This window comes from Microcaecilia unicolor, chromosome 3 (genome assembly GCF_901765095.1).
Source record: "Microcaecilia unicolor chromosome 3, aMicUni1.1, whole genome shotgun sequence".
Taxonomy (NCBI): Eukaryota; Metazoa; Chordata; class Amphibia; order Gymnophiona; family Siphonopidae; genus Microcaecilia; species Microcaecilia unicolor.
This window is the reverse complement of record NC_044033.1, coordinates 480,553,189-480,577,569: the sequence shown is the minus strand read 5'-3', so window position 1 is coordinate 480,577,569 and position 24,381 is coordinate 480,553,189. Positions and strand designations below refer to the sequence as shown.

At 42.9% G+C, this 24,381-nt stretch overlaps 1 protein-coding gene and 1 non-coding gene across 2 annotated transcripts in view; both read right to left on the bottom strand.

The window, feature by feature from the left end:
* Positions 1-970: 970 nt before the first annotated feature.
* Positions 971-1,075, bottom strand: LOC115467428. The gene has a single exon (XR_003941720.1). It is a non-coding gene; the product is annotated as a U6 spliceosomal RNA (small nuclear RNA).
* The window catches only part of CD109 (CD109 molecule), a 538,537-nt gene continuing 515,130 nt past the window's right edge, over positions 975-24,381 (bottom strand). The window contains exons 32-33 of the mRNA XM_030199046.1: positions 11,422-11,524; positions 975-1,632 (exon numbers count right to left, since the gene is read on the bottom strand). Of these exons, the coding sequence (XP_030054906.1) occupies positions 1,454-1,632; positions 11,422-11,524 (282 nt within the window). The 3' untranslated portion in view covers positions 975-1,453. The remainder of the gene's footprint in view (positions 1,633-11,421; positions 11,525-24,381) is intronic.

Genomic DNA, 24,381 nt, shown 5'->3' with positions numbered 1-24,381 from the left:
TTACGGAAATCATTCCCTTACCTATGACAGAAGGCACCAGCTATCAACCTAGCTAGATGAAGTCTGGATTTATAGAGGGAGATGTAAGGAGGAAGAAGATAACGGGAACTTCCTCAATATTGTGGGGTGGTGAAACCTTTCAAATAACCATTTTCTGTAGAGCCATATGTGGTACAATGCCTGATGTAAGATTTGCTCTGTATAGCTTTGGCATATGAAAGCTTGTAAAATTGTTCTGTTTAAGCATTTTGTATTTCTGAAGAGCACAAACCTGTGCCTAATAAAATGTTCAAAACTATTTTATCCATGGCTTAGCTTTCTTTATTATCAATATCTGTGTTTCCCTTGAGCCTTGTGTTTCTAGTTAGATGGATCTGGAATTACCATAGTCCTCAAACATTCTTCCCAATTTTACTCATGTGTAGTGATTTGAATATGGAAATTTATGGTCTTCAGGTGACCAAGATGGAGCAATAGCTAAAAGTGAGATATCTCCATCACATTCTAATATATAGTTGAGGGTTGTGATTGCCTTACTCCATTGAATTTGTGGAAATGAGGGTCAACAGCCAAGTTATAGGTGATACATTAAATTAGTCCAATAAAAAGACATTTTTGAGAAACTTTCCAGAATTATCCTCTCTTCATCAGGTCAAATAATGACAGCTTAGCTGGTGAACATTTCTCAAAGGAAGATTATTGTAAAACCATTAAGGGAGTAAAAGTGTTTCAAGAAAACTTCTGGAGCAGACAAGAAACAAAAATTTTCAAAATTAGAATGATCAAATACACTGAGCCTGAAACAAATGGACTCAATGGAGACACTGGCTTTCTTATTCATTCTCAGATATAGAGGCATTTGAACTATAAATTATTACAATCTCATCAACTGTGTCTATCCCTCAACCCTTTCCATTGAGCTTACTAACATAGGCAAACAACCTAAAAATAAAATGAGTCTGTACTTTTTTTTCTAATGGGACGCTTCACGAATTGTGCGTCATCCTTGTGCACGGGCCATGCTAATCTTCTCTTATCATTCCAATTTTAGTATATGTGCTACCCAAGCAAGCACAAGTCTGCACTTTTAAAACCAGTGTAAATGCACTGTTTCTCTACAGACCTGATGAAGAGGATAACATTTAATCCCATAATACTGTAATCACCTACAGCTTGGTTGTTGACCCTTGTTTTCAAATATCAAAAGTAGAAAACATGTATTTCTGTGAGGTGATTTACATTGCTGCTATGTTGTGTGGTCTACTTAATTACAATCTTTTTCGAATTAGAAGTACTGAAAAATATAGCTTGATTGTTTCTTTTGTACCAGTGTGAATATAAAAACATGATACGACGAACACTTACAGAGACAACAATACAGTAGTCAAAGTATCAAGGTAAATTACAGAAGCCTTAGAAGCCAAATGCAAATATTACTCAATTACATCTAATTTTACACTAGTATCAGGTGGAATATAAATAATATAAGCAAAGGAAAACACTGTAATGAGTGCTGTAGCAATCCTATGGCACCACTGCCTGTTTTGCAAATACTGCAGTCCTTCTCACAAAACACACAGGGTGAAAGTGTCCGCATCACTTCTGAATTGTAGCTTCTCACTGCTTTTCTTTCTGAAAAAGAAATCAATATCTGTTTAACATTTTTAAAACAGAATAATAAAAAACAGATTTTAAGAGTGCTTTCCTGATATCCCAAATTTAGACCTGTTCCTTGCTGGTATTTGTGAAACAGCTTCTAGCTAAATGGAATCTCTTTAAAAAAACAAACAATCAATCATTTCAGAACTGTACAGTCATCCATCTTTTCAGGTGGAAGGTTTGATATTCATTTTAATACTAAACTTGCATTGAAGCTCCAAATGGTGAGCAGGGGGAAGGAAGAATACTGTTGATAATCCATTTACAACAGAGTAAATCCCCATTGAGGAAATAGCAACTTGCCTAAGACCTGACAAATAGCCAGGAAGCAAGTAGCATATAAAAGCACAGTCAAGTAGTGTTTCTGATTTTTTGATTTTGTTTCATAGCTGTAGCACAGTGTCTCTTCCCTGTAGTCTTTCCTAATAAACTGATGAAAACTGCATTTCTTACAGACTAGTGAGGAAAACAGTAGGAACATATTAGTTATTAAAAAATATACCAAGAGTTTCAGGGATTCAAAAGAATAATGACATCAAAACTTACACCATTTCAAAAAAATTTGTATAACTTCATCTTTTCCAGTGCCACAGAAACCTTTAAACAGTAAAGATTCATCTTGCACTGTTGTAAAGACTTTTGAGTGGCATTTTCCATAAAAGGAAAAAGTTTTATTATGTAGAATAGAGAATCAGCTGTAACTGCATGCAAGCGTTAAAAAAGTGAAGCCCAACGCCACATCCTGACGGCTTCCTGACACAGGGGGCAAGATCCGGTGCCCCCCCTGCTTGTTGATGTAATACATTGCAACCTGATTGTCTGTCCGAATTTGGATGATTTGGTAGGACAGCCGATCCCTGAAGGCCTTCAGTGCGTTCCAGACCAATCGGAGCTCCAGGAGGTTGATCTGAAGATCTTGTTCCTGGAGGGACCACACCCCCTGGGTGTGGAGCCCATCGACATGAGCTCCCCACCCCAGGCGAGATGCATCCGTCGTCAGCACCTTCATGGGCTGCGGAATTTGGAATCGACGTCCCAGGGTCAAATTGGTCCGAATTGTCCACCATAGCAGCGAATTGCGGCAACTGACGGACAGGCGGATGACATCTTCTAGATTCCCGGTGGCTTGGCACCACTGGGAAGCTAGGGTCCATTGAGCGGATCTCATGTGAAGACGAGCCATGGGAGTCACATGAACCGTAGAGGCCATATGGCCCAGGAGTCTCAACATCTGCCGAGCTGTGATCTGCTGAGATGCTCTGGTCTGGGAAGCGAGGGACAGGAGATTCTGCGCCCTCGCCTCAGGAAGGAAGGCCTGAGCCATCTGAGAATTCAGCAGAGGTCCTATGAATTCCAGAGATTGGACTGGCTGGAGATGGGACTTCGGGTAATTTATGACAAACCCCAGCAGCTCCAGAAGGTGAAAAGTGCACTGCATGGACCGAAGAGCTCCTGCCTCTGAGGTGCTCTTGACCAGCCAATCGTCGAGATACGGGAACACGTGAACTCCCAGCTTGCGTAGATACGCCGCAACCACCACGAGACACTTCGTGAACACCCGTGGTGCAGAGGCGAGCACAAAGGGCAGCACACAATACTGAAAGTGCCGTGTCCCCAGACGGAATCGGAGATACTGTGTGAGCTGGCAGTATCGGGATGTGAGTGTAAGCGTCCTTTAAATCCAGGGAACATAGCCAATCGTCTTTCTGAATCATGGGTAGAAGGGTGCCCATGGAAAGCATCCTGAACTTTTCTCGGACCAGATATTTGTTCAGGCCTCTCAGGTCTAGGATGGGGCGCATCCCCCCTGTTTTCTTTTCCACAAGGAAGTACCTGGAATAGAATCCCAACCCTTCCTGCCCGGGAGGTACGGGCTCGACCGCATTGGCGCTGAGAAGGGCGGAGAGTTCCTCCGCAAGTACCTGCTTGTGAAGGGAGCTGAAAGATTGGGCTCCCGGTGGGCAATTTGGTGGAGTGGAGACCAAATTCAGGATGTATCCGCACCGCACTATTTGGAGAACCCACTGGTCGGAGGTTATAAGAGGCCACATTTGGTGAAAAACTTTCAACCTCCCCCTGACCGGCAGGTCGTCTGGCATGGCTACTCTGATGGCGGCTATGTTCCCATGAATCCAGTCAAAAGCCCGTACCCTGCTTTTGCTGTGGAGGCGCAGGGGGCTGCTTAGGCGCACGCTGTTGACGGGAACGAGCGCGCTGGGACTGCCTGAGGAGGGCTTTAGGCCGGCTGGGAGTACCTGCGCTTACTGTAGGCATAGGAAGTAGCCTGCCGGGCCCGGGAAAAACATCCACCTGCAGAGGTGGATGCTGAAGGTGCCCGGTGGGAGAGCTTGTCGAGAGCGGTTTCCCACTGGTGTAGTTGATCCACCAACTGCTCGACCTTCTCGCCGAAAATGTTATCCCTCCCCCGGCAAGGGACATCCGCCAGCCGCTGCTGGGTGCGGTTGTCCAGGTCAGAGGCACACAGCCAGGAGAGTCTGCGCATCACTATACCTTAGGCTGCAGCTCGAGATGCCACATCACAGGTGTCATCACAGGAACTTTCTGCACGCCTTCAGCTGCCTGACCACCTCCTGAAAAGGCCTGGACTGCTCCGGAGGGAGCTTGTCGACCAGGTACGCCAGTTGCCGCACATTATTCCGCATGTGAATGCTCGTGTAGAGCTGGTATGATTGGATGCGGGTCACGAGCATGGAAGATTGGTAGGCCTTCCTCCCAAACGAGTCCAGAGTGCTGAGGCGGTATCCCTCGAACTCCGTGCTCTCTTGAGAGCAGAGTCCACGACCGCCGAGTCATGAGGCAATTGAGGCCGCATCAACTCTGGGTCTGAGTGGATCCTGTATTGGGACTCTGCTTTCTTGGGGATGGTGGGATTAGATAGTGGCTTCAAACAGTTCCGAAGCAGTGTCTCCTTAAGGACATTGTGCAACGGCACCGTGGAAGACTCTCTAGGTGGTGATGGATAGTCGAGGACTTCGAGCATCTCTGCCCTCGGCTCATCCACAGTAACCACGGGGAAGGGAATGCTGATAGACATATCACTAAGGCAAAGGAGAAGCTCTCAGGAGGCGAGAGCTTCCTTTCCGGTGAAGGAGTGGGGTCGGAGGGAAGGCCCACAGACTCCTCTAAGGAGAAATATCTGGGGTCCTCCTCCTCCCTCCACGAGGCCTCCTCCTCGGTGTCGGACATGAGCTCTCTCAGCTCAGACCTCAACCGAGCCCGTCTCGACTGCGAGGAACCACGTCCTCGATGATGGTGTCGAGTGGTGGACTCCCGCGCCAGCGGGGATGAAGCTCCCTCCATCGACATCGACTCCACTGGAGTGGCGGTCGACACTGGTGCCGCAAGCGGCGTCGGAGGCCTCAACATCGGGCCAGAGCCCGCCGGCACCTCTATCAACGGCGCCGGGGGCGCAAGCACCCTCGGTGCCGGCAGAGCATTCCAGGATCCCGGGAAGGATGGCTCAGAGGCACTCGTCAAGGCCCGCTGTCGGGAAAGGCAGGGGAGCCAGTGTGGGTGCCGGTGCCGGAAGCTGTTCGGGTCCAGGAGACGGTACCGAGATACCCACGGACCCACGCAGCGACACCTCTTCAACTGAGGAACGCTCTTCCCGGCACTGCCGCTTCCTGGGCGTCGAGTCGTCCCTCGATGTCCCGGAGCTGGCAGTCCCGTGCGCCGTGGGCGACCGATGACGGTGCTTCTTGGCTTTCTTGCGATGCCCGTCATTGGCGCTCCGTGGAAGAGACGAGGAGGAGGTGGAGCCCCCCGCCCTCGAGGTATCGGATCCGACAGGGTTCGGTCCCGAGGGCCCTGAGCAGCGGGAGTGGCCGGGGCAGACTGCCCGCGTGGCCGCTCACCACCGCTGTCACTGGCAGGACGGCGGGCCAAAGGTACCTGTGCTCCTGGGATCGATGCCATAGTCGGCGCCGACGTCGTCGACATCGGTACCGGTACCGAAGACCCGGCCGTCGACACCGATGCCGTCGAGGTCGACGTCGAAGGGCCGGCACAAGTTCCAAAAAGACGGTCCCGCAGAACTTGCTTCGCCACCTGTGTCCGCTTTCTTAAGCCGAGACACAAGGTGCACGTCTTGGAATTATGCTCCGGGCCGAGGCACTGGAGGCACCAAGCGTGAGTATCAGTCTGCGAGATCTGCCGGCCGCACCGACCACACTTCTTGAATCCGCTCGGGACCTTCGAGGACATCGACGGAAAAATCGCGTCGGCGAAGTCAAAATCGTCGATGGTGGCGGTGAAAATCACACCTGAAAAAGAAGAAACGATCGCCGACGACGCGCCCTCGTGGCTAAGAACGACGCGGAAAACTCTTTTTCGCTTTTTTTTTTTTTTTTAGAAAGAACAGTAAACGCGAACACGTATCGAATAAAGAAAAAACCGCGGCTAGGCCGCAAACCGGTTTCCGGGGCTGACTAAGAGAGAGACGGGAACACGTCTCTCTCCAGCGTGGTACGGAAAAAAACTGAGCGGGAACGGTCGCGCACAGGCGGGAAGACGGCCGCGCATGCGTGGTGGGCGTGCCCTGCGTGCGAGACCGCCTGTGAAGTTTTCTTCCGGTTGGTGGGGGCTGCCGTGGACGTCAATCCAGTCGTGAGAACAAGCAGCCTGCTTGTCCTCGGAGAAAATTATTTACACTTACTAAATTTAATTGAACCTTATGTGCAATTTGAAAAAGAGGGTCCGGCAATGGGAGGGTCATGGGCAGAATGGAACATTTCTAAAATTAACGCTCCTTGTTATAGAATAATGGGGATACACACCTAACGTAGGTGCGTACATTTGCACCATGTTTCAGTTGGCAGAAATGGCTATGCCTAAAAGTTATGTGAGATTGCTGGGTACAAGTGCTATTCTATACTGTGCCAACTTTAATTGCATCTTATAGAAAAGTGTTTTTTGGCGCCAATTTTTTTGGCACCACATATTAAATCTAGTAGCCCTCTCTACAGCTGTGCATGCATCTGACATGTACCATACACACATGATAATAAATGCATATATACTGGAGACTCCATATATGCAAATGAGTGTAAGATACACTACATGTATTTATTTATTTAGAACATTTGTATCTCACATATTCCCAACATAGCAGGCTCTATGTGGCTAATAATATTTAAAGAAAGAACATACTGGAAGATGTACAGTTTTTCTCATTTGAACAGAAACTTTGAAAGCATTTGTAGGTGATTAAGCATTCACCAACAGTGGGGAAAGGTGGTTTTTTTTTCCCCTTTAGCAATATGGCAGGGTTTAGTCAGTTTTAAATTTAGAAAAAGGTGATTTCAAATCCAAATAATTACTTCTTTAGCTACTGATGATTTCTACCTTTCTCCCACCCCATCCTTATTCTCTACTAATTCTAGGATATAATTCAGCTCACTATCTTCTTTTTCCATTTAACTATCTTTTCTCTATGTCTGACTCTCATTTGCTAAACCTTCTTCTTTGTGTGTTTCCAGTGTCATGTAATTCTCCTCTCCTCTCCAAATTTTCAAATTTATTTTCTTCATAATTGGTGTAAATTCTCAACCCAGAATCCTTTCCATCATTGTATATATTACCAAATCCCTCACCATCCAACTTCTATTACTGTTGTAGTCAGCTTTACTACCCAGTGCATCACTTTATTAAACTTATATACCGCCTCACAATGTCATCATTACTTGAAAGTACAAAGTGTAAACAAACAGCAAACTATATACAACCTCAAGCCAACTACTAAACTTCCATATGATTCAATTTCCTTCTCCCTCATGCTCAGCTGTATCCCAACTATGGCATTATTTAACCCCTACAGGAATCAACAATGCCTTGACTGTATTTCTAAATCTAAGCAACAAAGACTCCATCCTAATCTTTCCTGTAAGATCATTCTAAAGCTTTGGAGTAATGATTCTGTACTGTGCATTGGTCTAAAACCATATTAAGAACTGTATAGACTTTGAAAAATATCCAAGAAATTGAGAAGCTGCCCATCTGTATGCCCCCTTTGTAGCTACATGCTATGCAGGTTCCGCACTAAGCTTGTAGAATAATGTTATAAGTACAGCCAAACTGGGACAGAGCAAAGGTCCATCAAGCCTAGCATCCTGTTTCCAACAGTGGCCAATTCAGGTCACAAGTACTTGGAAAGATCCCAAAACAGTACATTTTATGCTGCTTATTCTAGAAAAAAGCAGTGGATTTTCCCTAAGTCCATTTTAATAATGGTCTATGGATTTTTCCTTTAGGAAGTCATCCAAACCTTGTTTAAACCCCATTAAGCTAACCACTTTTACTATATTCTATGGCAACAAATTCCAGAATTTAATTACAGGGTGAGTGAAGAAATATTTTCTCCAATTCGTTTTAAATTTACTGATTTGTAGCTTAATTGTGTGTCCCCCAGTCCTAGTATTTTTGGAAAGAGTAAACAAATTATTCACACCTACCCGTTCCACTCTACTCATTTTATAGACCTCTATCGTATCTCCCCCTCAGCCGTTTTTTCTCCAAGCTGAAGAGCCCTAGCTGCTTTAGCCTTTCCTCATAGGGAAGTTGTCCCATTCCCGTTATCATTTTTGTCACCCTTCTCTGTACCTTTTCTAATTCCACTATATCTTTTTTGAGATGCAATGACCAGAATTGAACATAATATTTGAGGTGTGGTCACACCATGGAGTGATACAAAGGCATTATAAAGTCCTCATTTTTGTTTTCTATTCCTTTCCTAATAATACCTAACATTCTATTTGCTTTCTTAGCCGCCGTCGCACACTGAACAGAGGGTTTCAACATATCATCATTGATGACGCCTAGATCCCTTTCCTGGTTGGTGACTCCTAACATGGAACCTTGCAGTATCCTATATAATAAAATGCACCTCCAACATTCTGACGTTGACTGCATGGCTGAGGCATTCCTGCTCTCTGTATCCATCTCCGGAATTGACATCACGTATTTCCGGGTTCGTCACAAGCAGAAGTGACCAACCACACGAGGTTTCTCGGCTTCAGAATGTTGGAGGTGCATTCTATTAAATAGGATTGGTCAGTTCCTTGAAGCACAGCCAGAGCTCAGCGTCCTGCACAGTAACGCTCAGACACCAGAGAGGGGGGGGGGGGGGGGGGGGGGGCTGACACCAGAGAGGGGTGGGAAGGTATCTCTATCACACACACACTCTCTCTCTCTCTCACAGTCAATGTTTTTTCTCTCTCACACACTGTCTCACACTTAATCACATTCACTCTCTATGTGTCACACAGTCACTCACACACTCTCTTGGTCTCATACACTCAGTCTCACAGAGAGTCTGTGTCTCACACACACTCTCTCTCTCGCACACACTGTATCTGTGTGAAACACACTCTCTCTCACACACTGTGTCTCACATATGCACTTACACACACTCGCACATTCACTCTCTCTCACACACAGTCACTCTCACATACACTCAAACATACACACTTCGAGGACAACCTTGCTAGCACCCGTTTCATTTCTGTCAGAAACGGGCCTTTTTTACTAGTATAACTATAATGTTTAGTGCCCAACCTGCACTTACTTGTGTGAATGTGACATTCATGCACATATTTGCTAATGTTCTATAATAGTGCGCATTGCATTTACATTTATGTCCAAAGAGAATCCACGTGCGTGGAGAACCCAACAGATCCCTACATCAGGAGTCTTGATGCATCTTCTGTTTCTTATTTATTACATTTGTAATAAATAAATAAGAAGAAACAGAAGATGCAAAGGTATTTATCTGTGAAGACCCAGATCCTGAGTGTCCCAGCTTGAGCCAGGCCTGGATTTTTGTACCATTTTTAATATCCTGATCTGCACACTTATTTGTGATTTGAAAATTCATTATCACGTCACCTGATGATTTTACTCTTACTGCTGTCATCAGCTTCAAGACTCCTGATGTAGGCCGTCTGGCCGAAACACAATGTTGTGTCGAGTCATTTTTAATGTGGAAATTGTTTTATTATCATTTGCTTGAAAATTAATAAATATTGTTGATTTTAAACTTTATTTTGGGTCCAGTTATTGGATTGCCTGGCTCATATTCCCACCTTTTTGTTTGCATTTACATTTATGTGCCAAGACAATAGAATTAGGGGGTATGATGGTAATTTATAAAGTATGTGCAAACAGTTACACACTCACTACAACATATTTCATTAAAATAATGGTATATATGTGAGAATATGCTAAAATTCCACAAATGAGCTATTCTTTAAATATGCACATATCTTATATAGTACACATTTTACTGGTTGGCATATGTTACTCATGTATCACCGGAACTAACTTATAGGAGCACATTTTCACAGTCAAATTAGAATACTATAAAGGAACGTTGGCATTCTTTTATATAAAGGCTCCTATTAGTCAACTTCTGAGCACCTATTTATAGGTTCCCAGTTATAGAATTACTCCCTACTGCTGTAATTTAAGCACTTTAGACTGACAGCGCACTGATAACCAACATCTCTCAAAATATAATAAAATTTAAGTGGAAGTTTGACAAAACACATGGGCAAACTCATTTCAACTGAAAGTAAACACAGAAAAAACACATTGTCTTATCCTCTCTTCCCCACATAATAATTATAAACCCACAACCCTAAACACTCCTGATCATTCTCTTCCTATTTCTGATAGCCTCAAAATTTTAGGTGTTACAATTGATCGCCATCTTACACTTGGGAGCCAAGTTAACTCCATTATAAAGAAGATGTTTCATTCTATGTGGAAACTTAAACGTCTAAGACCTTACTTCTCGAGGGAAACATTCCGTAACTTGACACAATCAATGGTTCTGAGCCATTCAGATTACTGCAATGGAATATATGCGGGATGTAAAGAACAGCTCATGAAGAAACTCCAGACAGCCTAAAACACAGCTGCCAGGCTGATATTCGGCAAAACACGATTCGATATTGCCAAACCTCTCTCTCCGAGTAAAACTGCATTGGCTCCCAATCAAGGAATGCATTACCTTCAAAATTTGCTCTTTGGTCCACAAGATTATCTACGGTGAAACTCCAGGATACATGGTTGACTTGATATATCTTCCGACCAGAAATAGAACTAGTACATCACGTACCTATTTGAACCTCCACTACCTGAGCTGCATAAGACTCAGATATAAATCAACCTATGTATCCAATTTCTCCTATTTAGGCACACAAATGTGGAATGCACTACCAAAGACTGTGAAAATGATTTATGACCATCTTAACTTCAGGAGATCATTAAAGACTTACCTGTTTTGCAAGGCCTATCCCACTGACCCTACTTAAATGCTTTAACTCTGCAACACAACATAACCTTAGATCGTATTGGACATTATATATTCCTTATTATCGTTGACCCTTATTGTACCTTATACCCTAACCTTACCTGACCCCTATTTCAATCTATATTTGTTTACCCCTACCGGACTCGGTGTTCGCCTTTACGGTATTTTGTAAGCCACAATGAGCCTGCTAATGGGTGGGAAAATGTGGGATACAAATGTTACAAATAAATAAATAAATATGATCCATTTCTTAGCAACTCTATCTCTATATATTTAAATTACAGCATTATTTGTGTTTATCTTACTAATGCTTAGCTAGAAAGAAAGAAAGAAAGAAAGAAAGAAAGAAAGAAAGAAAGAAAGAAAGAAAGAAAGAAAGAAAGAAAGAAAGAAAGAAAGAAAGAAAGAAAGAAAATAAATATATAACTTACTTGGTTCATAGTAATCCATTACCAACACAGATGCATCCTGTGTATATCCTACTTTGGAATCTCTCTCAGCAGGAATATCGACACATATCTTTGTTTTATTTAGCTGAATAATAAACAAAATATAATTTCAGAAAAAAAATTCTCTCAGGAATAATGTAAAAAATTAATATAATTTGTGAGCACTGTGATTTCAGTAAATCTTTGGATGAAAGAACAGTAAATATAACAAAACAGCTGTTACAGAACAGATAGTAAGCAAAGTTGCTTACCATATAATCACACAGGCCTGAGTTTAAGGCACTCATGACAGCAGGACTGAGTAAGGCACACAGGTGGATAATTTCATCACATGGTGTCTGGATGAAGAGGTATTCTAGAGCTCAGTATTGTGTGAAAGGTTCTGAGCATTTGAGGACCTTCTGGCATAGAGCAGTTTCCTCACTTCTCTCAGCTCATTGCATAGTTCAATATATAAAGCAACTATTAGCGTAGTGGGAGAGACTGAGGGGCCAATGCTCAAAAGTCCCCATTAAAAATCATGTCTGTTTAGATCCACAGTAGAAGTTACTGATTTTGAAATACGAGTGATGCTCAAAGGAAAACACATGCAAATGAGATTCACAAAAAATTTAGCAAGCAGCTCGGTAGAAAAAGTGCCTAGCACATGTGCAAAACAGTCTCTCAGTAAGTGTACATGTTCTGTGCATGCCCAGGAATCCCGGTGCTGTACTTGCTTGTTCCACCTACTTGCTGCAGCTTACTTGCCTTTCCTCAGGGTGCCCCGATGATTTCACTTGGGAATCTCCCCCTTGCTGAAAGCCCCCCCCCCCCCCCCAGCTGACAACATAAGGGCTTTCTGGGAGAAACATTCTGCTTGCATTTTACAATAGCAAAACTTGTCCGAGAGCAGAGAACAGCTTACAGGGTTGGAGAAACAAACTCCGGGGGAGGGGGGCTTTCAGCAAAGACAAGATTGTTTTCAATTGCAAATTGCTCTGATGCTGGCTCCACCTTCCTCCTACAGCTTACTTGTCTTTCCTCAGACTCAGTGTTGCCAGGTGGGCGGTTTTACCGCCCAATTGGGCGGTTTTCCGCGACCCGCCGCGGGAAATTTTTGCCCGCGGTGGGTCGCGGTTTTTTGGGCTTCTTTTTTTTCTTTTCCGCGGTTTTTCGGGCGGTTTTTTCGGCCGCGGGGGGCGGGGTTAGTGACGTTTTGGGCGGGGTTAGTGACGTGTTGGGCGGGGCCGGTGACGGGGGAGGCGGGGCCGGTGATGGCGGGGTTGATGACGGCGGGGGTGATGACGCGGGGGTGGGGGTGTCAGGGGCGGGGTTTGAGTTTGGGCGGGTTTTGGGCTGGATTTGGGCTCGTTTGGGTGGGAAAAAAATTTTCCACCTGGCAACACTGCTCAGACTGCCTCCATGATTTTGCTTGGGATTCTCCTCGCTGAAAGCCTCACCCCCAGCTGACAGTCGACTGGCTGTCTGCTTGTTTCTCTGCCCCCCCCCCCCAGCTGACATTAAAGGGGCTTTCGCCAGATAATTGGCTGTCTGTTCTTATGATGTCAGTTGGGAGGGGGCGGAGAAACAAGCAGGCAGCCAATCGGTTGGGGGAAGCCCCTATGATGTCAGCTGGGGGTAGGGCTTCAGCAAGGAGGAAATTCCCAAGCGAAATCATGGGGGCAGTCTGAGGAAAGGCAAGTAAGCTGAAGGTGGAGCCAGCATCAGAACAATTTACAATTGAAAAAAAAAAAAACATCTCCTTGATGAAAGCCCGCTCCCCCCCCCCCCAGCTTGTTTCTCCACCCCTCTAAGCAGTTCTCTGCTCTCAGACAAGTTTTGCTATTGTAAAATGCAAGCAGAGTGCTTCTCCCAGTGGTCGCCCTCACATAACTACAGCTCCAGACCTCATGGAAAATTTTGCGTGTTAAAGGTAGGTGCTCCTTTCTGTGAATCACTCAGAAACATCTGTACATCACTCAGAATGACCATTTTAATAACAATCAGCTTGTTGTAATACATTTGCACAGGATTATCGTTGCCTGCTGCCATGATTGGTATTCGGACGCAGAACCCCTTTGTGCATTACTCACTAAATAAGATGCACGCTAAACTAGATAAAACCAGTCAAAATCGGATGTTCCTAATATGGCAAGTTTTGTGCATCGACCCCTGAGTGCTTAATCATTTCTTCTATCATGTCTGCTTGTCTATCCAGTGCTGCTCATCCATGTTGGCACAAATGATACTGCTAGGAATGCTACTGAACATATCAAACGTGACTTCATGGTGAAGTTGATGCACCTAAAGTGCAGAGGCGGTGTTCTCATCAATCCTTCCTGTCAAAGGTAAAGGCCGAATGAAGGAACTCGCATCCTGAAAGTAATTGCTGTGTGGATGGTGCCAACGCGAGCGCTTCAGTTTCCTTGACCACTGGATGATTTTCCAAGAGCTACTGAACGGTGATGGTGTCTATCTTTCAAGAAAGGGACAAAGTGTCTTCAGTAACAGACTGGCTAAAGTACTAAAGAGGGCTTTAGACTTAATGTACTGGGGTTAGGTGAGAAAGGCCCCAAAAGTCATTGACAATCCTCAGGAAAGTAAGACATCAAATATCCTTATAGAAAGGGGGGTGGGGGAAGGGTAACATCTGGAGAGCCTTACCAGTGCCCATAGTATGGGAAACAAATGTTTAGATCTAGAGGTTGCAATGATAGAAGCCGATTTGGATTTAGTGGCGGTCTCAGAGATATGGTTCATGGAGAACCATGACTGGGGTATACTTACACCTGGCTATAATCTATTCAGGAAGGACAGGGTAGGAAAAAAGGATGAAGTAGTGGCATTATATTTTAAAAATGATGTTAAAGTGACAGAACTGCAGAACATATGAGGCAAGGAAGAAGTGCTGTGGTAAGAGGGGAAGGAAAATGTATTTAAATTGGTGTAATATACAGGTCACCTTCAGAGTTAGAAGAAATGGACAGAGACTTAATTGTGGATATCCACAATTTTCCCTTGGGTATATGGTATAATTCTTCTTTTTTTTATTATATTGATTGAGCTCTGTATTTCTTGCACAAATGTTTTTGAACTTGTAAATTATTTGAAATATATATATATATATATATATATATATATATATATATATATATATATATATATGTAAAGAAGATATCCACAAGATAGTGTATAATTATACTACAGCAAGAGGCCCTCACTGGATGCCCACCGAAAGGGTGGAAGGCCAGATTTTAGGACTCAGGCTGTAAAAATACCAGCTAGGTTTAAAAATCTATGACTGGCTGAGCATGGACTTGCTTTTCCTGCAAGTTAATATGTGTTCTACCCTAAGATCTATCCACTGGAATAGTGGCAGGCCAAACTACATAGCTTTGTACAGCTGAAAAGCACTGCCTAGGCCTGATAACCTACTAATGGCCTTATAGAACAAAATCAGGTACAAATTGAATGTAGCACTTATTAAAATGGAGTTTGTCTTTCTATAAGATGAAACTTAGATCATAAGATAATAGAAAAAGGGGAAGTGAAACTGATATGCTAAGAATAAGATGTTCTGGCAGAAGAGAAAAACATGTTGACAAAAGAGGAAATTGCGAAATAACTTGCAATAGCTGGAACGGAAAGAGTTGGGTACAGAACAACAGATGGCAGGACACGACAGTTTAACCACAGAAATTGAGAAATAGTTGAAAAAAAACAGGTCCCAAAATAGGTCCAGCCATAGACTTCTATTGAGAGAAGAGAGTATAAAAGAAGGGTGATTTGGGCTTAATTTCGGAGTCCGTCCCCAACGCCTTGAAAGCAGCGAAGTTCTGTCCGGTTACTTCCAGAATCGGTACCGAACTGAAGACCCTACTCGGGGTGAGCTGTCAGACTGAATCTGTAATTTGTACCAACTTGAAGACTTGTGTTTGGGTAAGAAATAAATTATACTTATCTTCCTAAAACTATGTTTGTCTTAATTTCTGTCTATTCCTTATTTCCTTTTTATTCTACCAACGAAATTAGAAAATACAATTGACACTCATTGCCTGTACAAAATACTGTTACATTTTAATAGAATACATTTGGGTACACAGATAACTAATGATTCATTTAGATCCTGATAGACATAAGACCATGATCATGGGCCTTATCTTAGAGTCAGTTGTACACCAGGAATATTACTGGGATGGACTTTCAAGAGAATTTAGGCAGGCAGCCCAACAGATAATGGAAGCGCAGACCTTTTGTCCTTGGAAAAGGGTACTCCTGGTGCGCAAAGCGGGCCAATAGATAGAATTTACATTTGGTGACCCCCGATCGCTGATAACACTGACCTTTTGCCCGCCCGCGCTAATTTTTGCACACAGAGGGGATTAATCTATGTGTTCAAAAATTTCTTTCCTGTCTTTCCATTTTCTTCTCTGTTCTTTTTCTGCCCCTCTCTTCTGTCCTTCCTTTTGATTTGTGAGGTGTGTGCACGTGAACGTTTGGTGTATGATTGGCGCATAATTACGCGGCCAGGAGACTGCGATCGTGTTTATGCTGTGAGTATTTTTCACGCTCAATTCTTTGGATCAGTCTTTATGCTGGCATTCTTGCCTAATGATCCTTTGATTTTGGCCGTTTTTCTGTTGCTTCCAATTCCTATTCCCATCCTCTCCATCCTTCTCCCTTTCCTACCTCTGTCCAAGCCCTCATTCACTGCTCATTGCAGTTCTTGGACAGTACACTCCATCTGCCCTCCTGTATGTCCTGCGCTCTCAACTAGGATATCTCTCTGTCCTGATTGCCCTCCCCTATTGCCCTGTTTTTATTACCCCCCTCCTTTTCGTCTCACTTGCCTATTCTGGCTCTCTTCGTACTTACTCTGATCCCTGTTCTCTCTCACTGCAGTTCTCTGACATCATTCCGGTCTGCGTCTTTTCTGCACCTAATCGCTCTTTTTCTCAGCGCTGCACTTAAACCTCCGATTCTGCTTCTACCTTGTAAGAAATTGTCCCGCACTGTCTCTGTGAATTGCTGTATTATCTTTTCTTCTTCCCTTCCCCCGTTTTCTGACACTTTGAACAGTTGAACTTAGAGACGGGTTTCGTTTTCCCTCTATAATTTTTTATGCTGCAAAACACAGACTGGTAGATCTTATCGCAACCCACAATGTGGTTCTGCATTTTTAACCTTGACTTTTCTGTGTGACCACACATGGCTCGCTTAGCTTCCTTTCTCTCTCTATTTCCTCTCTGTTACAGAAACCCTTACATTTCAGATTCTGTCTTTTTACAGCTTTGCTCTAAAACCCTTTTGTTACTATTGCGGTACATCCTTTTGTAATATGATTTGGTTTCCTGCCATTACAGTTAAACTACATCTGTATAATGGTTTTTCTAATTACTTTTACTTATAGGATTAATTAAGGGAACATTTACCTAATAATCCGTACTTGCATGCGTGGCCCCCCCTTAGGTTTTTGTTCTGTTATGGTCCAGTCAAAAGAGGGTGGTTTTCACTCCGGTATTTGGTTTTTGCCATTGTCTTTATGTGACATGATTAATATGCATATATTTCCTATACTTGTAGCATTTCCGGATGCAAGCTACATATGAAACCACAAAATTTGTTTTGCCGTTAAGAAGCTGGTGTTTTTAACCTTATGCCAGTTTAACCTATATCCCACTAACCTTTCTCCCTACTATAGTTTTCTGCATGTGCTATGCTGCTCATTTTTTTATTCCTGCTTTCCTAGCCATCCCTGTGTTATCTCCATCTCTCCTTATTCTTTGTCCTCCTCTCAAGGCAACTGTCCCTGTGTTTTAGGGCCGTCCATTGTTTTTTTTTTTCCTGTTCTGCTTTCATGTCTATCTGTCTGTAGATCTTGCACTCAGTAAGACCCAGGATTTCCTCTCTAGTGTCTCACGCCACTGCTTTCTCACTGCTTTTGGGATTTATTTCTGCCCGAGTCACATTTTTCTATATCCTTAGCTTCTCCATTTATAAATGCGTGTAATGAATTCCTTCTTAGATTTTGATGGTCGCCAGACCTCTCTTAAGAGAAATGAAGCTGTCTCGAATGCCTTTCTTTCTCTCTACTTCCTCGCTTATATCTTTATGATTATGTCACAGTTTTCGTTCATCCCTTGACCTTTACTTTCTAACCCTTTGGATATAATGCTATAGTGTCTGCCCTTTTAATGCATTTTCCTTCTAAAAATGGGTTTTCAATTGTGCTAAGTTTGATTGTTCAGCTTCTATAACAGAGGAAGGCTCAAGAGAATGCCAAAACAAAATACTTCTTAGCACATAAATTCAGTTGTAATCGTCTAGGAAGCCTTAGTCCGGAAACTAAAAATTAACCCTTACTTTACAGAATCAAGTGATATACTGGTAGTAAGGAAATTTAGATTGCCGTTATTTTAAAGACACAGTAGAAGACATTAAAAATTTTTTTGCTTTGAAGGAGTTGCCGTATCAAGTGTAGAATTGACAGCTTTTATATGAACACAGAATGATTACGGCGGTCTATCTGAGCAAGTAAAATAGCAACGTAGTTAGATTTGTCATACTTCCTCACACATTAACTCCCTGCTTCCTTACATAATAGTTTCTAAGAACTTCTATATGTTTGATTTGATAAAATCCTATCCTGATTAATTATACCAGCATAAAGTTTTTATGTGCTGTTTAGTCCTATTTTCAGTAGCCGTAATGTCCGATGCTTGCAGTGAGCACTAAACTCAAATTAAGCACAGGAAGCACACTTCCCTTCTGGTTTTTATTTTCCTTTTCCTTTAACATCTGCATCAACATTAAATCCTTTTAACAATCTTCTGTAAACCCGTATATATCTTAACCACAATGTTTCCTCAGACTGTGCTGACTTCCTAGCCATGCTGAAACGGAATCTTATTCACAGATATGTGTTTTCTGCCTATGGATAGAACGGTAACTTTTCACCCCCCCTTCCCTCAAATGCTAAGCCTGTTCTGTTCGTCATCATTAAGCATTGTATTTGGACTGCTTGATTCAATATGTTATAACACAGCCTTATTAAGGAACCATATTCAGAGCTGTAAAAGCATTTCAGTACAAGGGCCGTATAGCTGGAAACTGACAGAACAATAACTTATGTGCTTTTTCCAAATGATTGCTAGTCCTGATCTGACTCTAAATAATTCTATAGCTACCGGAAACTACAGGAAACCACAGATAATTTATCTGACTTTGAATATAAGTGCATAGTTTCCCCGTAGCCACTTTTAGCTACACTTCCGGGTTTACTTTTCTCTGCATTAATCCCGTCTCTGCCACTTTCGACACCTTTCTGTCATACTCACTATATATGTAACTATTACTACGCTCTAAGTCTTCTACCTTTGTATTTTGTCTTTGCTAAAAGTCCTAAAAGTCCTGCACCGATCCTGACAGTAAGCTGCCGTTGTTACTGCTTCTCAGAGTGAATTTGTCACTTTTTCTGTACCCCCTCACTCCTGTCACAGCTTTGGCTGTAAGACTGTTAAACTTATCTCACTTCCACCTATACTTTCTCCTTGCAAAAGGTCTCTTGTCCATTATACAGCATTCTCCTGTCCCCTGTCTCTGTGACTTGTTTTTCTAAGCTATCTGGACTTCAGAAGCATGCTCTTCTCCTTCATGTACTGTCAGTACTTTATACTATAATTTATGGCTGGCTATCATAGTATACGGCCATCTTCCGGTTTGCATTACTCACTTTTTTATTGCTTTTGCGTGTTTAATCCACTGGGTGTCAAATAAAATATAACTAATGTTATTTCATAGTCGCTATTCTATTGCCTTGTCCTTGTTAATTGCTCCTGTATAGTTGCTACTGTGAAATGTATTCCTTTTTATTTTTCAGTTGTAATTTTAAATTTGTACTTGTCCTAGTAGCTGTTATCACACCCTTTTAATTCACAATTTGTTTTGGGACAATGTTATACTTTCAATTAATAATGCTTAAGGTTTGTCATTTATTTTCCTATCTGTTTGTATTATACTGCCCTAGATATGAGGGGATCTTATACACCCTTTAGATAATATTCTCATATGCTTTTGATCTCCGATACTCATATAGTTTTGGTTTCTTGTGCTCTGTTTTAATGGCGTACTCGTTTAAAAGAAATATAAGCTACAGCCCCTGCACCGTACTATCGTGTTAGTTTTTTTAGGATGCTTTTTAATACTTTTTAATCATCGGTGAGCCTGACTATATTATAACGTTATCTACAGGAAATACTGCACTTCCTCGTTTGCGTTGTGGTTTTCGTCCTCCGAGTGCATACAGCCTGCACTGGCTTATTTTAAACACTTGCAGTAATGACTTATGTTATAATGTTTCCGGATGAATATTTCCACGTCCTGAGAATGACAATCGCTTTTAAATAATATGGTTCTATAAAGAGTTAAATTGTGTAAGTCTTTATAACAAGTTTGATATGAACTAGGATGCAACACAGAAAGTCACATGAAATTACAATGGATTATTGTTACATTAACAGTTAGATAACCCCTTATATAACTTATATGATAGTGGAAGTATTCTGAACTATAGAGAAACATTTCTTTGCTTTTACATTAATAGATATGCATATAAAATAAGTTTTACCTTTCCGGTTGAGAAGATGATGGCTGCGTGCCATGAGAATACAGCGTTGTTTCACTTCAGTTATTTCCTGTTGGTCCTTTATAACCCAACCTTCTCTTTCCTTCTAATGCTGCAGCTGTTCTGTTTGTCATCATTTAGACATATCATTTCAGTCACTGACTAGTATGTATGTTTTATGCCGTATCATTGGAAGTTCTTGATGTAAGAATCACATGTTTTAATTTGTTCTTTTTCCCCTTTCACCTGTTTAGCCACAAAAGCTTCCTGCCATTGCATTCGGGTTTATTTTATTTACTATGTCCCTTTTCTGAGTGTATATTTATGGGTATGAGCTTGTCATCTTTACACCACGATTCTGGTGTCCTGTTTCAAAATTTATTGATTTATATGCTTCTCTTATATTTAATATGTCTTTGTTAATATACATTTTCTTGCCTTTTGTTGAAATCGGTGTTTCCTTTCACTGGCTTGTTGGATGGAAAATTCTATTTTCCATTGCTGCATGACAAGTGATGTCTTTGGCATTTTTAGTTCTGGCTAATGTGTTCCAACTAATGACTTTTTTGTGACTGTGCCTTCCCCGAAGAGCTTACATTTGTTTTGTTTTGCCTTGGAATATTTCGTCTTTCTCTCTATTTTTCTACCACTTCTATAGTAATTTTCAGGGGCTTTTCCCTGGAACATACTATACTTTCTTATATACCAGTGTCACGCTATAACTATTGGGTTTGATATCGATGCCTGGGGCTTACATCCATCGAAGGTGGATGACGGTATCGCAATTATTAGATTTTAAGCAGAACCCCATTCTATTTTTGGAATGGCCTGCATTCACTGAATTGGACTATTGCCCATATAGAAGTTACCGGTACAGATGCGCGCTGGGGATATACAGAGACGTCTAAAATCCTTTAGTTGCAAATTTAGACAGGTTGACTGGGGCCCTAAATTTTTGTTCTCTTCTAGACGAATATTTAAGCATCTATTGGGGGTTAGCGACAAAATGGCGAGTGTATTCCCATATATGGCGAGTGTATTCCCATATTTCTAACCGGCGAAAACCAATTAGATCGCTGCCCTTTAATTTTAGAGAACTTATTTTCGCTGTTCGCTAAAATCTTTTTTTGGAGTTTTTGCTTCCCCCACTTTTGGGGTTTTCAATATGGCGAGTGTTATCCCATATCCAAATTCATGGCGAGTGTTATCCCATGTGCGATCCCAGGCGAGTGTAGTCCCATCACATGGCGAGTGTTATCCCATGTCAAAATTCATGGCGAGTGTTATCCCATGGTCAATTTCTATAGAAGCATACTCTGGAGGGCAGTATTTTTAGAGTAGGTTATATATAGTAAGTGACACAACTGACTCCTGCACTATTCTCATGTTCATGGCTATCATTTCTTTGTTAATATAACCTGCGGCAAAAGCATTGAGCTTTCCGCCAATTAGTAATTTATGTTTTAGGTTCCGCCAATGGGACGCTCTTGAAGACGCGTGAGTATAAGTGTTTTTGTTATACGCATGATGCATGTTCTTTTGTTTAGATAATTTTCCCGTGCATGGTTTTGTTTAGTTGCCCCTGTTATAGACCTCAGCATTTTGATTTGAACCATCTCACTTGTAGATATTGCATTATATTGAATACACTCTTCTATGAGTTCCTATGTGAATTGTCTTCCCCCTATTTCTGATCCCACTATGCCCACTTCCTCGTCCCCTACTCCCTTGGAAAGAGTCCTTAATTTCTTTCCCGCTGATAGAAAAGAACTTACCCGGTTATGTCAAACCTGGCATACCGCTTGGTCCGCTAAGGATCAAGGACTGGAATGGCCATCAAGGGGCTCATTTGATCAGGGCAAACTCCAAGCCTTGGTCTGCTACAATGAGTCCAACAAAACGGGAAAATCTAGGGATAAACATTTAGCTGCCATTAACAAATTCATACTTATTGCACGAAACCAGCACGATAGAGCTCTGGGTAAGTCAGATACCGATCAAGCCCCCTATCAAGATCCTGTAGCACCTACAGCTCCACCACCTTATGATGCTGCTACTGCTGCAAGTACTACCAAGTTGTTACCATGTGCAGTGGGATATACCCCAATACCCCCAGGATATTGTGATAAACCTGACACAAATCCTCAGCTACAGATTTCTCAGGGATCTCAGACAGTGACACCCCCGCTGCCTGCAGTATCTCCTGCTCCTATGATATTTGACCCACCTACTACCGTGCACATCGCCGGTGTTGTTGATCTATCTCTTCCCTCATCACAAAAAAACTCAATTCCAATATCTCAGGGGTCAGTACAAACTCAGACGCCTTTAACCCCTTCAACAATCCCAGTGGCCCAACCAGTAGCCCTGATTTCGGCCCAATTACCCACTGTTACCTCTGCTCCAACGATGCAAGCAACAACCCAGACGCTAACCCCACCACCGCCTCATGTATATCGTACTCTTGGAGGCTATGAGATGGAGATACCCCCTCCCATTATTGAGCAATATCCTTGTGTCCCGAACCCATCAGTTCCGGCCACCGTCCAGTACCCTGCTATCAGTCAAATTGACGTAGCTGCCCAGACCTCCACCTACCCTAGCCTAGGATCCGGGTTGACTTCACACATGACCACCCAAACGACTACCTACCCACATATGGGACACACAACTCAGACATCACCTCCACCACTACCTTTGGACTCTTCTGTCCAAACTGGTCCCTTGCCAGCTGAATCCCTACAGTCTATCCTGTCTCAATTACGACAGATGGGTTTCATTCCATGTAGTCCTGCTACACAGACACGGGCTATTTGTCAGGAACTCTATGATCGGGGTTTCATTAAACCACCCCCTGCTCCAGTGAACCCTTCAATGCCCATTCTAGAACCTCAGTGTTCTATTCCTCCTAGATGGGACACGTTAGGTGCACGGCCAATGCGTCCCTTGGTACTCCCAGCCAAACCAGCTAATAAGGAGCGACCGAAGGTTAGACTCTCCCCATTAGACGAAGCATGGGAAGTTTTAAAACAACAACTCCCCACAAAATCGGACATAGAGGATATTCGAAACGAGCCTCCTCCGATGTTCCATTTCTCCTCTTTTTCAGATAGTGAAGTAATCCCTTCCCTTGCAGACGATTCACCTCGTTTCACGTTACCTAATACCCCAGTCCCCTCGGAAGAACAATACGATCACACATTGGCTAGTATGGGAGATGGCCTCGCGTTTGTTTCAGAAGGACTTCGTTCCTTACACAAGTCCCTGACAACGCAACCGCACCCTGATACCCCGGACACCGTGGTATCTGTTGCACCAAAATCTGAGTTTCCTCAACAACATGATGTTATTTCTCATCATACTAGACAGCGCCATCCTCACAGTTATCTTACTGATGAAGGATCTAGCCGCTGCCTTGCGGTTATTGACAATTCCCCACACCCTACAAGTTTGAATATCAGTACAGACCCTATCTTATCTAGTCCGCCTAGCACACCTGCCCAATATGTGGCTTTGCATGAGAATTCATGGCATTACGTTCACCCATGGGTTGATAATCTCGCAGGATGGTCTGAGGCGCTCCAGCCCCAGTCCGCTCTCTTCCCACGTGAAGGATCCTTACGTTCTGACAAGCTTTCACTTGTAAGAGATCTAATTTATGACCACCCCGACCCCCATTTGGGATCAGAAAACAACCCTCTATCTAATCCAAGGTCTTCAGGTTTGGAAAAAGTATGAGAATCAGTTTCCCCCAACCACCTCGATTGATCTCCTTAAATCAGTGAAACTTTTTCCCCTGCTGAATAAAATGTCAGGTGGTGTCCCTCATACGGAATACACCCCACTTTCAGCTGTTGAATTGAATAGCCTCATACTACAGCTCCCGGATATTGCACAGGGAGGTAACCGCTGGTTAAAGAAATTACAGGACATAACCCTGGGGACTACTCTATCAGTAGGTGATATGAAAGCGCTCCTGGGCAGAACCCCACACGCTAGTATCACTGACATATTCACTCAATCGGGCTATGCAAAATTTGCCACCGATACTCAGTATGATGGCAACCCTTTGACAGAAATTCAGACCAAAGTATTCCAGGAAATCCGGACCATGTATCCGACCCTTAAAGACTTTTCGGTTATCACTTCCCAAAGATGGGAAATGGATTCAGAGCCTATTGAGGCCTATTTACTCAGACTCCAAGACCTCTATAAGGAAGAAACAGAGGAAAAATTTGACTCTGATAATGCCCTCCCAGTATTCTACCATTTACTGAAGGGAACCTTACCTTCAGAAATTAAACTTAAGTTAGAGAACACCGTGGGTCTCCAATTAGAAA